This window comes from Camarhynchus parvulus, chromosome 5 (assembly GCF_901933205.1).
Source record: "Camarhynchus parvulus chromosome 5, STF_HiC, whole genome shotgun sequence".
Taxonomy (NCBI): Eukaryota; Metazoa; Chordata; class Aves; order Passeriformes; family Thraupidae; genus Camarhynchus; species Camarhynchus parvulus.
The window spans coordinates 45,198,506-45,214,907 of record NC_044575.1 but is presented as its reverse complement, the minus strand read 5'-3'; the positions used below and the strand labels follow the sequence as shown (position 1 = coordinate 45,214,907).

Here is a 16,402-nt window from a genome sequence, read left to right as displayed (position 1 = left end):
ACAGGAAGCAGATAATTGTTTAGAAATTCTGTTATGTAAACAACTCTCCCAATGCCCACAGGCAATGTCATATTTGTATTTAACAGATCTATTTATAGAACAGTCAGTAGTTTTACGTTTGCCCAAATCTGACTTCTGACTTTGTGAACTTGTAATTTCTGGAGATTAACACATGCTAGATCCAGAGAAGTACAATGCATGTAAAAGCAAAAATTGCATCCAGCCTGTTTTTTGAATCTTCATCACCATCTGCGACAGCCATCCTCATAAACTCAACCAAATTCCTGTGGCTTCACTGACTTCTCATTTCTGCGGATGAAAGAATTGATTGTACAAGTTTGCACTATGACCCAAGGATGTGGAGTGAGACACTTGAATTATTTGAATTCATGTTGTATGTAGCTACACCATACCTCTGCAAAATCTGTTCCTTCTGTCAATGGGCTGTATCCTTATCTTGTGAAAAGTAAGTAGCAATTCGTGAGATTTTTTTTTCCCCCACAGCTATGTCTTCTTGCTACTTTTTCAGTGAAAATCGGTCATGGCTGCAGCTTCGCAAGATGTATGTAAGTTTGTGCAATTGCTGTGTCACGTTTGTGTGATGCAGTGTTTGATGAAGATACACAGTACCATTGGAATTGTTTCAGCTAGTTGTTTTTATTCTAGCCAAACATTGGAAATCCATTTATTTTCTCAAATCATAGGGCATAATCTCTGTACTTTTCTTTCTCTCTGGTTTTTGACTAAGGCACAGGTGAGCCCGGAGCAGGTGGCCGTGCTGGGCTCTGCTTGGTCTGGAGCATGGTGTAGGCTCTGGGACTGCAGAGACCACGGCGTGGCCACGGAATGGAAAGCGCCATTAAAGGGACTAAAACTAAAACCCTTCGGGTCAATGCTTTCAAGGTGGGCGAGGAGGTGACCAGCGACGGGCAGGAACTAATTTTAGTTACCTTTTGTGGAAGGGGAAAGTGTAGCAGAAGGAGGCGGTGTGTGCTCATCCCTCGCCTGAGGAGGAACAGAACCAGCCGAAGGTGCCATCGCCACCCCTGGTGTGAGCGGGCTCTCAAGGGTCAGTTCCTGCCGGGGCCCGCTACCAGCGGCATCTTCAGCGGCGCGGCGCTGGCATTAGAAGGCTCGCTCTCTCCCTCCCTCCCTGTCCCTCCTGCTCTCCCTACGCCTGCCGCGGGTGCCCGGACAGCGCTGTCCGGCGGGGGAGCTGCCGAGCGTTCGCCCCCTCAGCCCGGGCCGCGCTCCCCGCCAGGCCGGCCCGGCCCCGCTGCTGGCCCCGCCCCGCCCTGCGCAGCCGCCAGGGGGCGCTGCTCCCGGCGCTCCCGGGGCCGCCAGCGCGGCGCGGCCGCGGCGCTCGAGTTCCGCCGCTGCCGGGGCCGCCGCCGCCCGTCCCCGCCTCCCCCGGCCCGCCGCCCCGGCCCCTTCCCCCGCCGGGGGCCCTCGGCCCGACCATGGCCACCAGGAAGGCGGGCTCGCGGCTGGAGACGGAGATCGAGCGGTGCCGCTCCGAGTGCCAGTGGGAGCGGATTCCCGAGCTCGTCAAGCAGCTCTCGGCCAAGCTCATCGCGAACGGTGCGGCGCGGGGCGGGCGGCGGCGGGGGCCCGGCAGGTGCAGCCGGGCGGGCCGGCGAGAGGGGCCTGCGGAGCCCGGGGAGGCGGCGGGGCCGCCGGCGGGAGGGCCGGGCAGCGGGTCGGGGCGGCCCGGCCGGGCGGGAACAGCGCGGAGGGAGGCGGGAGCCGGCCCAGCCCCGGCCCCGGCCGGAGGTTCCGCGCACATCGCCCGCGGACCCCCGCGGAGCCCCCGCGGAGCCGGGCGGGCCGCGCTCCGTCGGGCTGGGGGAGCAGCGCGGCCCTGTGCGCTCCCGGCCCGCGGCGCCGAGCAGCCCGGGGGTTATCACGAGCCTGCAGTTTGCAGGCGCACATGCTTACAGTGTGCATAAAGCCCGAAATGTCCTTCTGCCTTCTGTGCCTGCCAGAGGGTCTGTGCACAGCGTGTTTTAGCAAGGCTTCCGTCCTTTCTCTTAATAGCAAACCTCTGCAATATAGTACAGCTTCATTTATTTTGTTGCAGAAGCTATAAATATTTTGCTTGTTCTCTTAATTCTTATGTCACAAACTTCTATATGTGTAACTGAAATAGGTGAAAAGCAGTCCTTCGTTCTGAGTCATGGAAGTATGTAATGAACGAGGGAGATACGGGGAAGTTCTCTTTTACATGGATGCCTTAATTCTGTGTGAGAAAAAATATGGGGATAGTGTGTGCCTCTCTGAGCTCACTCATCTGCTTGAGGTGGACCTAGGGGTATTTTCAGAGAGCAGTCAAGTCTGTGAAGACAGAACTTGGTGTGAATTCAGAGGTGATAAGTTAACAGAGAGGATGAGGCATAACATTGACGTCACTAGAAGTTTGTTGTGGAAGCAGTGATAGCTTTGCATGTTTAGATGGCGAAGAAAACTGCATGATTCAGCTCTATAGAAATAAAAATAAAAGAGGGAAAGCCTGACTCAAAGAAGAGAAAAGAATTTAAGAATAAATGGCTAGTAGATAACATTTATATGTGTTTGCCTTAAAAACAACTGAGTGGTGTTCCTGACACTGGTGTTATGCTAACTAAAAATAAACATGAGTGAAAAGATGGAAGGTAGTTTTAGTTTCAGGACGTGCATCATTGAGTGATAGACTATGAGCTAGTTAGAGATCACTTCAAGCAAAGGCAAATATGATCTTGCTGTTTAGTTGGGAAGCACAATCTTCATAGTTTCAATATGGACTTAGGTATTTTAGACAGGCAGGGAGAGCTAGGCAGATGTTATTGACAGTTTGACTTAAATTTCTCTAACCTGTGTATGCTTTACCTAGCTGAAGCATATCAAGAGAAAATGTTGCAATCTGCATAACTTTACACTTTAGTGGTTTTCCTGTGAAGGCGTCTTCTAGATTCTGTACCAGTCAAAATACAAATTATGGAAGCATTTCCTGATCTTTAAGACATGGGAAAGTATCATATGCAGATTTTATCACTTTCTGACAGCACATGAAGGATTAAGTCAATGTGCATGACTTCCAAACCTGGCTAACTGAGAACATAAACAGAAAATTAATACATCATATGGGACTCTTCTTCTGTATTGGAGTAACACAGGAGGAGAGTAATTTATTTAATGAAATGTGTTCACCTGCTGTTGAGAGTATGGAAAACTGGAAGGTTGTGTCCCAAATCCAGGTGTACCTAACAGGTTGCAGGCCAAGGTTATCAGCTAGTAAGACTACCAAGGAGAGGCAGTGCCTCTGTTCCTCCCATGAAGAGACATGTGAACTGAAAGGCACTCTGATGCATATCCCTGTTGCTACCTAATCTGAAGCAATTAACTTAAAAGTTCAGTACCCTGAACTTTACTGCATCCTTCTGTACTGATGTTCAGTTTTGACTTGGGAATGGATAATAAAAATCTGTTTTTTGGCTGAATGTGTAACAATACGGAATATTTAAATCATAGGAATGATTTAAATCCATAAAGCATGGGGGAGAGGGAAGAGGATCTTTATTCTTATCATGTATTGGTGTGTAGGGAATTGGCTTCAGCTCTTGAATGCTGGAGCATTTTAACAGAGGCTGTCAATATTGCTAGGAGTAGTGTTTATTGCTCTTTGAACATAGATGGGAATTAATCCTTTTGGGAAGCTCTCTTGAAATCTTTTCAATCTTGCACTATTGCAAAAGAATAGACTTATTTTACTAGGACTCAGTAACAGGTCCTTTTTGGAATTGGGATTAGACAACTTGATAAGAAGTTTAGTGGTCCAAGTTATTATTTGGGCTGTTTTGCATTAGCAAATTCCCATCTCTTGACGCTGCAGCCTAAATAAGATGCAGGAAGAAACAGCAATGACAGCTCCCAGGACAAAGGTCTGTGTGGCTACACAAGGCAGTGTGTACTTCTGATGAAATGCAGCACTTGAGAAGTGCAGTGTTTGGAGTGGACTTGATTATTGTATTGTTTACTCTGTTTAGTTCTGGTGATGGATCCCATCTATTCCCTAACAGAAGCCTATGTATAAAACCTGGCAGTGAATCAAATATAAATGACAGTTTAGGTAGGATTTTGGATGCATAACAATGACCCTAGAACAAATTTCTCTGTCTGACTGATGGCATTTGAAAGGTTTTCTGAGCTTGCTGAACTTTAAGTAAAAGAGAGAAGAGAAATATTCATGAATTGCTATTCTGTATGTAATAGTCACAATTTGGATCACAGAAAATGTGTGTTCTGTGTCAAGCCTGTGACTTGCTTTGCTTTTCACAATGGGTAAATAGATAGATGGATTAAAAAAGGGTCTTTAGCCTGACTCAGATTTTGTTAGCCACTTAGCCTGTTTGTATTGTATTTCTCTGCTTCAGAGCCAGGACTCGGTAGCAGTAATGAGATTCATGCCATGTAACACAAATCTTGGTCTGAGCTCTTTCTTCATCAGCATTCTGCTAAAAGATTGGGTTAAAACTGTCATGTGCAGGGTGCTGAGTTAGCCTTGGCTGACAGCACATGCCCACCCAGCTGCCCAGTCTCTCCCCGTTATTAGAGGGGCAGGGGCAAAATGTAGAGTAAGATTGGAGCTTCAGATAAAGACGGGAAGATCACTTACTAGTTACTGTTCTGGGCGAAATAGGCTTGATTTGGAGAACTGAATTGAATTTGTTGCCAGTTAAAATACAGTCAGATACTAAGACAGAAAGACAGACATGAAAGTTACACCTTTTCTCTCTCCTTTCCCAGGCTGAACTTCGCTCCTGTGCCCCTCCCCATGTGGTGCAGGCGGCAAAGGGGTCGTGGTGCAAGATAGTTTCTTTCTGCCTCTCCTCCCTTGTCATGTTTTTGCTCGGCTCAGGATAAGCTCCCCACTGACAGTGGTCCTGCTTTGGAACAGGCTCTCCACGTGGTACAGTTCCTTCAGGGCATTCCACCTGGCTCTTCCCTGGCACTGTGGAACACCTCTGTCCCTCTCCTTCTCTGACCTTCATGTTGTGTTTTTCTGCTGTTTCTCACTGCTTTTGTTCTCTTTTATTTTGTTCTGTGGCATTTTCTGCCCTTTCTTAAATACACTTTCCCAGAGGTGTTGTCAGTTGTGTGGAGGGCTCAGCAGTGTCTGCTGTGGTACTGTTGGAACCAGCTGGGACTGGGGCAGGGCAACCCCAGCTTCTTCCCCCCAGAGCTGCTCCTGCAGCCCCTCTGCTCCCAGCACCTTGCTGGTTATAACCAGTAGAGCAGGATTTTTCAACAATTGTAGCAGCTGGCAAAGAAATCATGGTGCTGGCAGCAGAGGGTCACAAAGATGCAGTCCTTGGATAATCTGTAGCCTGTTCCGTGCCGTCCGCAAGTGTTTGGTGTTCACTTACTGAGTATCACCTCTTGAATGGAACTGAGAAAAAACCCCAAGTTGTTAGAAATAAAATCTTAGAGCAGTTTTCACTAATGAAACTTTGTGAGTGTTCCCAACTGGTTTAACTAACTTAAAAAGTTCCTTCTAAGAAAGTGAACTGAAGAAATTTTCATTGCTGGTTGAATTTTGTCTAACATTGCAAATGAACAGCGTGATGGTGAAGCATGGGCATGACAGATAGTGGATGCTTTGAGTACATAATTGCTTACTCAAAGAATATTGGGAGAGGTTACTAAATGCTGGATATCTGAAACTAATCTAAATGTATTTTGAAGTGCTCCCAGAACTGAGAAACACAACTGGAAGCTAATGATCACATTGCAAAGCTGATTGCGAGGCCATAATGTATTTTTGATGAAACAGTAGTGTCTCATAGGAAGTGTCTACAATGGAATTCAGTATGAAGGTTGTATCTGCTCAGGGCATTTTCAGGACATCAGTATTCTCGTGCTTTCTTTCCTTCCTTTGGAAACAAAGCAAGGAAACCGTAGGCTGGTTCAGTAGCCAGCTGAATGGATAAAATAAAGGATCCATGAATTTCCACGGGTGTTTCCGGCCATTCATTGTTGCTGTAATTGGAACGTGACCTTGCTCAAGTTCAGTGAGATGGATGGCTCTGTCTGGAAAAACACTGAGGGGGCGAATTTTTATAGGTCAAACAAGGTAGAACGGTGTAGTTCTGTAGAAACCTTAGCCAGTGCGAAATATTGCATTACTGTGGGGAGAGAATGCATGCCCAGGAAGTTTACAGATCTATATGCTACCAAGAGCATTGTGACATTGCCATGAAAATAGAACATTACCTACAGGTATCAAGTTCGCTCATGGAAATACACCAACATGGTAACACAATGGTTTTTTACGTAGTGAATTTCTTACTGCTTTCTCTATCCCATTTTTGTTTGATTTGTCTTATCTGGGATCTCTTTGCTGACTGCCTTTCCTCTCAACACCGTGTTTCTGTAGTCTCCTATCAGACCTAGCCTCACATTTAGCCCGGCAGAGTAATGGAACACAGAGCAGTTAGGAGCAGAGTAGCAAACCCAAAAGATTATGAATTATTTTACATGAATAATTTTGTTGGCCAACTTCTATGCTGTTCCCTTATTTTGATGTAAGTAGGACCTAAAAATAGAAACATCTTATCAGTTTTCATCTGTTTTGCAGCCTTGTGAAATACAAGACCTCAGATGTATGGTTAAAGCTTATTCTCAGAATAAACAAGGGATTTCTAAACCTCTTAGGACTCATGCCCTACTTAGAAGGTGTTTACCAAATTTGTTTGCTTTTATACATAGAGTTTGTAGTGTGATTTGTATATGCAAAGCTTTCCTAAGAGATTGACATCTCTACCAGAAAAATGTGCAGACCATGTGACATGCCTTTTTACATGTCCTCCACAGTAGAAGTGGAGGACTCTCTTCATTTGTTATCTTCTTTGTTTTCCTCCCGTTGCATTCACTGTCACATTTATAGTACAAGATTACGAAGGACAGACATTTTTCTGAATGAAGAGCAAAGGTGGTGACAGTACTTAGATGTGTTGTCTTATTTCTGACTGACAGCTTTGTTTCTTCAGATAGCCAGGGGTGTTACAACAGTGTAAGTGACGATGTGGATCATCTGCTTGTACTCACGCTGCATGTTCATCTGGAAGAGAAAATGCTAGCGTGTGATTTCACAAGTATCCAAGCTGGTCTAACACCTCACTGCTATTATGTAGAGTAGTTCTTTCTTCATGCCTTTAATCAAGCTGCTGCTTCTCTGAGCAGCTTCTCCTGGTTGTGTGTTCCTGGCCTCTCCCTTCTGTTGATGAACACCAGAGATGGGAATTACTGTGCTTGGCCAGCAGAAAACTCTGTGCTTCTTGTTCTGGGCCCTGCTGTGTTTGCTGGCTTGCCAAGCTCATTTGCCTCCCGCAGGGGCCTGAGAAGTGTAACAGCTGGTGGAAAGAACAGTAGCAGCAGCCAGTGGAGGGCAGAGGTGAGGGGAACTGTGAAGGAAGCATGTAGTTGGTCTTAGTGGAATGAAAGGAGTATTTTGGATATTTGGGGCTTATAACTGATTACATTTATAAGGATATTTCTATATATTGTGAATGCAATTATTTTTAAAATTGGATGTCTCATGTAGTAATGTTAGGTTGATTGAACTTTTGCCTTGTTTAAAAGTTAAAAGAAATGGTAACCAGATTTATCTGTGAATAGATACTGGTATATATCTGTATTATAGTTGCTGTCAGTTCCTTTAAACAAACTTCAAGGGTTAAAGGTTAGGATTAACTTTTCTATAGGGAAATAAATTCACTAGCATAAACTCAGGGTCATTGATACCACTTTTGTTTGGGTTTGATTTGCATGGCAGTAAAGAAGGGGGCAGAAGGTGCATAACTTACCAAATTTGAGCCATTCTCCTTCCCTGCCAAATCTGGGCCATTCCTCCTCCACACAAATCTGTCTTTTTAAGAATAAAATATTAGAATTTAGTGATTCAGTTCTTCACAGTTTTCTCTGCACTGAATGCTATTTAATTTGATAAGGAGTGACTGAAGATAATAACTTTGTAAGAAGCAAAATGGTAGGATGCTGAGATAAGTTGGAGGAAGTAAGGATGTTGTCTGACTAATAGTGTGAGGTGGATAGTCAGACCTTTAATAATTGGAGAGCATTTGATCTCTGCTCCAGGCTGTGGAGGGAGATGCTGAATCTGGGCATTTCTCTGGTGTTAGCAAATGTGTGGCAGAATGCATAGTGGCAGTTTTTAGTAGCTGCTCTGATCAGCAATGTTATCAGTTGCTCAGGAGTTACTTCAGGAGGTGTTGCACGAGTTTCTGCAAGTTCCCACCCCAGTGATGACCTGTGTGTGATTGGTATGACTCCACTCAGAATTTGTATGCCTAAGCTGAAATCCTTTACTATAATCTCATATTATCTGGAGTTGTAAACTGTGCTTCTTTAACAAAAAGTGGATTGAAAATAGCTTTTATTTCTAGAATTTTGAATGCAGCTCACCTGAGACCAATAACTTGGTTTATCTCCATAAAACTTTTGCAGTGGCAGCCAAGATATGAAAACAACAACAGCTGACAGGCCCTCCCATACTTTTCTGCAGTTAATTATATGAACAAGTTGTAGCTCATCTTTTAAGTGTGACTTATCTCAAACTCAGATTTGCGTGGGCTTAGCTTGCAGCTACACTTCTGGTTTTCTTTTTACTATTTAATTGCAGTCTCTTTACCTTAATGGGAAGAAAATGGTGTGCATTAATCAAGCCTTTAATGGGACTGCATTAGAGCTGGGTTTAAGGAAAGGCAGAATGTGGACCTGTTGTTTTTGGAACAGCTGGTACAATAAAAACATAACAAACAAAAAACCAAAATGAAGCCCCACCAAATCGGCAACCAACCAAGCTGCCAAAAGGTACTTTCTGTGTTAACACTGGTAGTTATGTACCTGAGGCAATTGTCTCTGAGACTGACAAATGTAGGGTACTGTCTTTCAAGAATTTACTTGAGGCTTCCAAGGTGGACCTGGAAAGTTAGGAGGAGAAGATTGGAAATGGTAGAGAACTTCAAGATCTTGCCTTCTGGGGAACAGAGGCTCATCTGTGTGCTTTCATCTGAGCTTTGGGTCACCTCAAAGACAAAAAAATCTCTCTTCTGACCTGGCAATTAGTTAGTGATTTCGTTTTTTGTCAGTGATTTTCTTTATCTTTTTGTGACAACAAAAGTTGGATTGCGTTGTCATCATCTCTCAAATTTGCACTGTGCTGCAATATACCTGTTTGGTAGAGAATGGACAGGAGCCATCCTTATGACATGGCTTGGTTTTTGCCTTCCATCTAATTGTCTCTAGTATTTTATTGTTGTTGTTAGTAGCAACAGGAAAACTGTTTTACCCTTTGAGAAATAAGTCATGGCAAGAAGCAAGATTGGAATGAATTCCTAGCTCTCGGAGCATGTGCTTTTCCTGTTCTCCCAGTCATTCCTTGATCTTTGTAACCTAAACAAAACATAGATGAGAAGAAGCTAAATTTTGATCGTTCTTCCTCGGTGTGGTTGATAGAATTGTTTCCAGTTAAACACTCGAAGATGATGGTGGTCCTGTTTCCCACACTTTGTGTTCCCAGTCTTGGGTTTCATGTGCATCCTATTTCTTGGTTTTACATTGTATTGGACTGAAGGGGCCAAGTTTGATTCAATTGTAAGCCTGTCAATCTTCTAGATGATACATTGTGACTTCCCTGGCTTGATTATTTACTGTTCTGATGGCCTTAATATTTCACAAAATTTGGTGAGCTTGACTATAAAAAAATAGTTTGAAACAGTTTTCTGTTCATAATATGTGTCATCATAAAATAAATTTCAGTAGTAGTGGTACTTTGAAAGTAAACTTGCCTATGCATAAATAGATTGGAAAGCCTGTAATATTTTTCTTCAAAGCAAGTTTTGGCTGTCAAGCAGGAAAATTGTGTCCATACTATATAGTTGCTCAGTAAAAAGGTGGCATGCCCACTATGTACTTAAGAGGCAGAGAAATGAATGACTGTATATAATTAAAGGTGTTAGTGAGTAAAATTAAATTTCTTTGAACAGCTGACTCTGTATTTTCTGCTTCTGGTTTTATATGTGTGACATCTGCATCAGTGTGAAACCTTTCTACCAGTAGTGCTTGTTGGGCTGCGCATATTCTCTGGATACTTTCCTGCTGTCTCCAGAGACCTGGCTGGACAAGATCCTGGGCAACCTGCTCTAGTTCATCTTGCTTGGATTAGGGCTATTGGACTAGATGATCTCCAGAGGTCCCCTTCCAACCTCAGCCATCCTCTGGTGCTCTGAATTCTTGCTAATAAGTAGTCAGTAATGGCATCATAAGTGACTCTATATATGTATATTGTTTTTCTTCTTTTTAATATAAACCTTGTAGAAATCTAAGAATAGTTTTAGCATTCATTTTGATTTAAGTAGCTCCTGGTCCAGATTTACTGGGTGCTGAGCACAAAGTTGAATGAGTACTTGGAGACTTGTACTGACACTCCTCTTCAAGCTAATGCTCTTACTCATGGTTTGATACATTGTGAACAAAGCAAATGCATGCTTTAAGTGCATAGTCAATTTGTTCCTGGGTGAAAAACCATGTGGTTCATGCTTTTTCTGCCAGATGGATATGAAATCAGTTCTGGATCCAGGATTTCCAGATCCCTCTCTGGAAGAAAGCTCAATTTTTAAATGGTCTTCTTAGTAACTGTTCTGTGGGAGGCTACAAATTTTTCTTGTTTTTAGCTGTTTTATAGAAACGTCACTCTGAAATCTTTGTCTGGCTACTATATAGAACAAATGACCTGTTTGGGATTCTTCTTGCAGTATACCACTCCTAGATAAAATTCCTTAGGGTTTTTTTGTTGTTGTTGTTGTTTTTGTTTTTCTGTTTGGGTACAATGATATTCTGAAATGTTATAGGATGTCTGAGGGAAAAAACATCGTAAAATACTGCAGCATGCCGCCCTTTAGGTACTCTGAGCTTTTAATTTCACCTTTGAGAGACTTAAGAGTTTAGCGATTGAGTAGGGATAGTTTCTTTTCTCAATCCCAAGCTAGTTTCCCTCTGGGAAGGCTTGAAGCACCAGAAGGGAGTTTCCAAAGCAAATCTCAACTTCCTGGAATTCTGCACATCAATGTATGGTCCCTTTAGGATCCTGGAAATCTCATACTTGTCCTCTTTATCCCTTGTCCCTTTCACATCCTGATTTTTTTCTTTTTTATTTTACCTTTTTTAAAAATAGTCCTGAGTTAGGACTTCAGTTTTTCCTCTTTTTTTTTCTTTCTGGGCTCCAGGACCGAGCAGTTGAAGCAGCAGCATCTTCTATTCTTACAACTCCATGCTTCATCTGATTAATCTCACCTGATGCAGTCTTCATTTGAGACTAATGATAACCATGATCTTTAAACTTCAATGCACTTGGACAGTTGGGCTTTTTAAGAGTCTAAAATATGTTACCTGAAATATTTAAGATTTAGGTGAAGAGTGGCTGAAATAATACAACATGGGATATAATGTGCTTCTAGATTTATCTGCTTGCTTACAAGGAGAGATTAAAGTTTGTTTGGCCAGTCAGATTCTGTAGGTATTTTTCTCTGAATTTCTTATTCTTAAATGCATCCTATTCAAATTCAGATCCCCAGGGCCTGAGTCTGAGGTTGAACCTCTTTGCTTAAATCATTGTGGTAGGAGATTTTATCCTAATTATGCACTATTTTTCTTGCATCTGTGTAATTCAGAGGAAAGGGAAATGAAATACTAAAAATATTTCTTTTGATCTATGCCATTTGGCATATAAGGGAGAAGGGGTGCTTTTCTGCATAGTCCTTCTTGCTGTAGATGTTGAGTGGTTGAGGGAGGTTCCATAAATAACATGTAAGTATTGATAGCACAGGATCATGTGTATTCTTGCAAGTGTTCCACAGCAGCATGATATGGGTGTTTAATTGCAGAGAAACATCTGGTGCATGAAGACTTGATAACAGGACCAGGGTTGTTGATAGTTGTTGCCATAGTTGTGATAGCTGTTATCCACGAGGTGTGTTTCCCTTATACCTTCCAAGTATTTCCTTCTGAATAAAACTAATTATCAGACTCTTAAAAGTTTTTCTGCATTAATAATAGGAACACTTGAGAAGCCACATATATAGTAGTCATGATCTGGACAAACATCAGTGTTTTGCTTTGGTTTTTATCTGAACCACCACAGGAAAAGTAATCCTTTACCAGAACAGTTACTTGGTGCTCCACAGAACAACAGGTAGCAAGCAGGTTCATTAGTTCTATTGACACCATGTCATCATTCGCTGTAATGTATCTTGGTGTACTTTGGGATTGAATAAACTTTTAAAGTCACTTCTTGGAGTGAATTCTGAAGACAAGAGAGATCTCCTAATCTGTATTCGGCTATGCTTTTTTTTTTTGTAATTGTATGCAATGTTGCCATTCTTTTCTTTCTCTCTCCTTCTGGCTAACCTTACTTTTAGAAAGGAATTTAGAGCTGGATATTCCTCTCACCTAGCCTGCTAACAACCCCTGGGTTATTCAACAAGTGCCTGGAGGTTGTGGTAGCATTCATCAGAAAGATGAATGTGATTCAGTGGATGGTTCAAGATAGACCGTGGTTTTAACCTAAGTAAATATTAGTATTATAAGTAATCTTCATCATTCTTGACCAAGGATAAAAGAAGACTAATCCTCTATTTTAATTCTGTTTTTCTGTGAGTAACTGCTTCAGATCCTGATACTGTGGTGAAGAATTTGCTTCAACAAGCAGATATTAAAAATAAAGTAGCAAAGTGGCTTTCATTAAGATATTTTTAGAGACTATTTTACAAAGGCACATTGTTGTGTGCTTTTTCCTATCCCCTATTTATGCCAGCCTGTATTGTTGTTTTGAAGATGATTCATATTGATCCATATTGCACAGAGGGATAGCCATGTGTACACAAGGCTCTTCTCAAGCCATTTTGTACAAATGTCTAAGCTTTCTCTAAGCTGAAAGAAAGCAGCTTACATGAAGTGTCTGTTTTTTATTTTTGCTTTGGATGGTAAGAGAAATGGGCCTTTCACCAAAGCATTCTTGAGTTTGTCTTGGAGTTCCAAGACGCTTGGAGTTGCCTTTGATTACAGGCAGAGGACATCCTATTAGTCAGGAGATTGTTTCAGTGATACTGTGATGTTGCAGAAGCAGATGGGCAGGTTAGGCTGTTCTTGTCCAAAATGGTTCTGCAATGCAGCCGTGATGTAAGTCATCAAATACCCCTTCATCTGCTAAGTAATTGTTGTTGATGAATTCTTCAGCAGAGAAATAGATGAATAAGAGGGAGTCTTTCCTTTAATCAAGAATTTTATACTAAGCCATAACTGTGTGAATTTTCTGAAGGTGGGATATTAGATTTCATGGTACTGAAACTGTTTTTGAACAGTTTTTCTTCTGAAGCATCTGCTTAAGCTGGCTGAAGGAACACTAATCTTCATGTTATCAACTTTACACAGTTTAATTCTGTCTCTATAAAGTGTCTAATAGAAAAATATAATCTAGATCACTCATACTGTGTTGGAAGAAAAAGAAAAGCAATTTCTTCTCAAACAGTTCTTACATTATTTCAGGATGTCTTAAGGGATAGCTATAACTAATGGGAAACTCTGCTAGAGCTATGGCTTTATAAATGGTTTCCTTCAGAAATGTCCATGTAATTGGAATTTTGTTACAAGCACCATTGAATGGTTGACACATAAAACCAATGCTTTGTTAATGAAGTATTCGCTCAGTAATAATTTGATTTAAAAGTTTGTTGCCAATATCTGGCCCTGATTGACTGACTTAGCAGATGAGAGACTCAGTAAATAAGAAAATTCTGCTTTGCAGTGGCTTTTATGGTTTGCAGTCTGTGACCTGTTGTTTTCAAGTGTTAGTCAGCAGCAGCTGCCCCAGAGCAGCCCCCCTGCCATGAAAGCCAGTCTGGCAGTAACTCTGCCTCTGTGTCTTTCATGGTGCTGTGTCTCATGACACAGCTACAGGGAAAGGCTGAGCTGTGCTGGGTATGAGTGACCTGGAAGAACAACTTTTGTTTTGCTGCTCAGGTCTGTGTGTAAGTTGCAGCTGCTGTTTTCTCCTCTCCCACGCTTCCTTTGAAGGAAAGCATGGGCACTACATGTCACTGCACTGTGACTGTCTCTAGCTCTCTGTGGATCATTAGCTTCTCTGAGGGGCATCAAGGATGGGAACAGAATACCTGGCTCCTACAGACTACTTTGATTCTCATCTTAAGGTGCCAGGATAGTTTTAGAGTATGTGCCAGCTTGAACTTAAGGATTTCTTCTTGCTTTTGTCCTGTCTTTAGAAACATTAAATTTCTAAAGTTTTCAAGTCATTTTCAGGGAAGTGAAGCTTATCTTAGGGTCAAGGTGGGAAGATGAGAGAGGATAAATTGAGTTTTCCAGTGATGGCTTCTTGTTTCTCTCCTCTTCCTTTCCCCATTGTGAGAAATTCTGCAGTGTGTAAGAAGAGAAGAATAATCTTACAAGCTTTCTGTAAAGTGCTAGATCTATGTCTATCACTGTCTTGTTCTATTGTGGTCCCACAAATGGGTGAGAAGATGGTCTTCCTCTTTCTGTGGTGTAGCTGATGTGACTACACTTTGCTCTTGCATGTGCCAGTGTTGTTGTTTGGTTACTTTTCCCCATTACTAATAGAGATGATTTCAGCACTTTGTTTTACAAATCCTCATGCCTCAAGGTATGCATTTTCATACCTAGCAGTGAGAGGTTTATTTTTTTTTTATTTGGTGCCTGACCTGTTCTTTGGCTCATGTGTTGTAAGAATCCAAACTATTTGTTTCACATGCCTCCTTGACAGTTTTTCAGTTTATATAAACAAAACACATCTGGCAGCTGGTGCTGTTCTTAGCTCAACAGTACAGTTGTTCTTACCTCTTTCTCCATAGAGACAGATCTACTGTATCTAACTCAAGTAAAGAAATGCTTGTTACAAGAGTGTGGACCAGAGCAATTTTTAGGACCTACTTGAAGGGCTGTATATGAGAGTGAAATGTACATGTGATACTTTCTTCTTTGGCACTTCTGAAGTTCTGCTATTTGAAGTGTTAAAGAATGTCAGTAATAGACCTCACTCTTTTCATTGTAAACAGCCTTGGTGGTATTTCAGCTCCTGAACCAAAGCCCTTGTTTTAGAGCATCATTTAGATTCCTTGCTATGTTTGACAATCTTGTTTCCTCGACCATCTTTGGAAATGGAGCTTGCTCAGTGAAGCATTAAACTGAATAAAAGGAAAGAGAAATGTTACTTGTTAAATGACATACTTTGGTTTCAATAAGTACAGATCAGAGAGAAAGTATCAACTTGCAAATCCCTTAAAACATAAAGTAACCAGTTTGACATATTTTCACCCTTTTAAAAAGTTGCCACTTAGCTTTAAAAGTACAATTAACAAAATTAGTCTTCATTGTTCTTCTTCCAGGTGGGACATTACCATGCTGACCTAAAGTATTATGTTCAAGTTTCACTCCTGTTTGTTAATCCCCTTTTTAAAGGGGCTCATAAACAAAAATTGTTTACTCAGAACAAGACTCCGGAGTCTTCTGAATATTATGAGTAAAATACCTGTCTGGAAAGGACCCACCAGTGACTGACTCTTTGAAAGGCAATTAACTGCCTACAGTGAACTGAAGTTCAGTTTTGTAAGTTTGGAGTGGGCCTCTGATCTCTGAGAGCCTTTCACACAGCCCATGTTAAACTCCTTGAACCAAACTAATCTGCCTTGAATTGCTGTACAGAATCAGTTGTCTGCTTTTTTGAGGAGGAAGGGGAGAATACTGACTTGAGGTTAATGTTTTAATTCTTAGAACACAGGAGACTTGATTCTACAGTGAATCAGGCAGGGAAAAGATAAATTGAAAAGTAAAACAAAATATCACGTGATGTGATAAACCCCAATACTTAATGTTGTGTTTGCTTTGGTTAGTTTGTGTTTAAAATCCAGGCAATGTTAGTGAAATAAAATTATTTCTAATACTTCCTGTGTTTGTTGTTTTTACAGATGACATGGCAGAGCTTCTTCTTGGGGAATCCAAACTAGAACAATATTTGAAGGAAAATACTCTTAAACACAGTAACAGTCCCCGGGGCCCCCAGCCAAAGCTGACCGAGGTCAGGAAACATCTCACGGCAGCGCTTGATAGGGGTAATCTCAAGGTATGTAAGGCGGCCTGAGCACAAGTTAGAAAAATTGACATTGATTGAAATATTGAGGAAAGGTTCCTTAAATTATATTTGCAGATTCTGAAAGTGAGACTAATACAAGAGAATATTTTCTAATGTTCATAACCATTCTGGTCCTTCTTCTACTTAGCTGTTGTTGTACCTACTATGTCAGCTTACCTCTTCTGTACTCAA

The 16,402-nt window shown here is 41.8% G+C and overlaps 1 protein-coding gene across 3 annotated transcripts in view; it reads left to right on the top strand.

Moving 5' to 3' along the window:
- The first annotated feature begins 1,358 nt into the window (after nucleotides 1-1,358).
- TTC7B (tetratricopeptide repeat domain 7B) overlaps nucleotides 1,359-16,402 on the top strand; it is a 118,143-nt gene continuing 103,099 nt past the window's right edge. The window contains exons 1-2 of one of the 3 annotated variants that reach the window (XM_030950556.1): nucleotides 1,359-1,581; nucleotides 16,047-16,201. In XM_030950556.1, coding sequence (XP_030806416.1) covers nucleotides 1,461-1,581; nucleotides 16,047-16,201 — 276 coding nt within the window. In that variant the 5' untranslated portion in view covers nucleotides 1,359-1,460. Of the gene's footprint in view, nucleotides 1,582-16,046; nucleotides 16,202-16,402 lie in introns of those variants that run through there. The other 2 variants (XM_030950558.1, XM_030950557.1) reach the window with 2 other exon arrangements.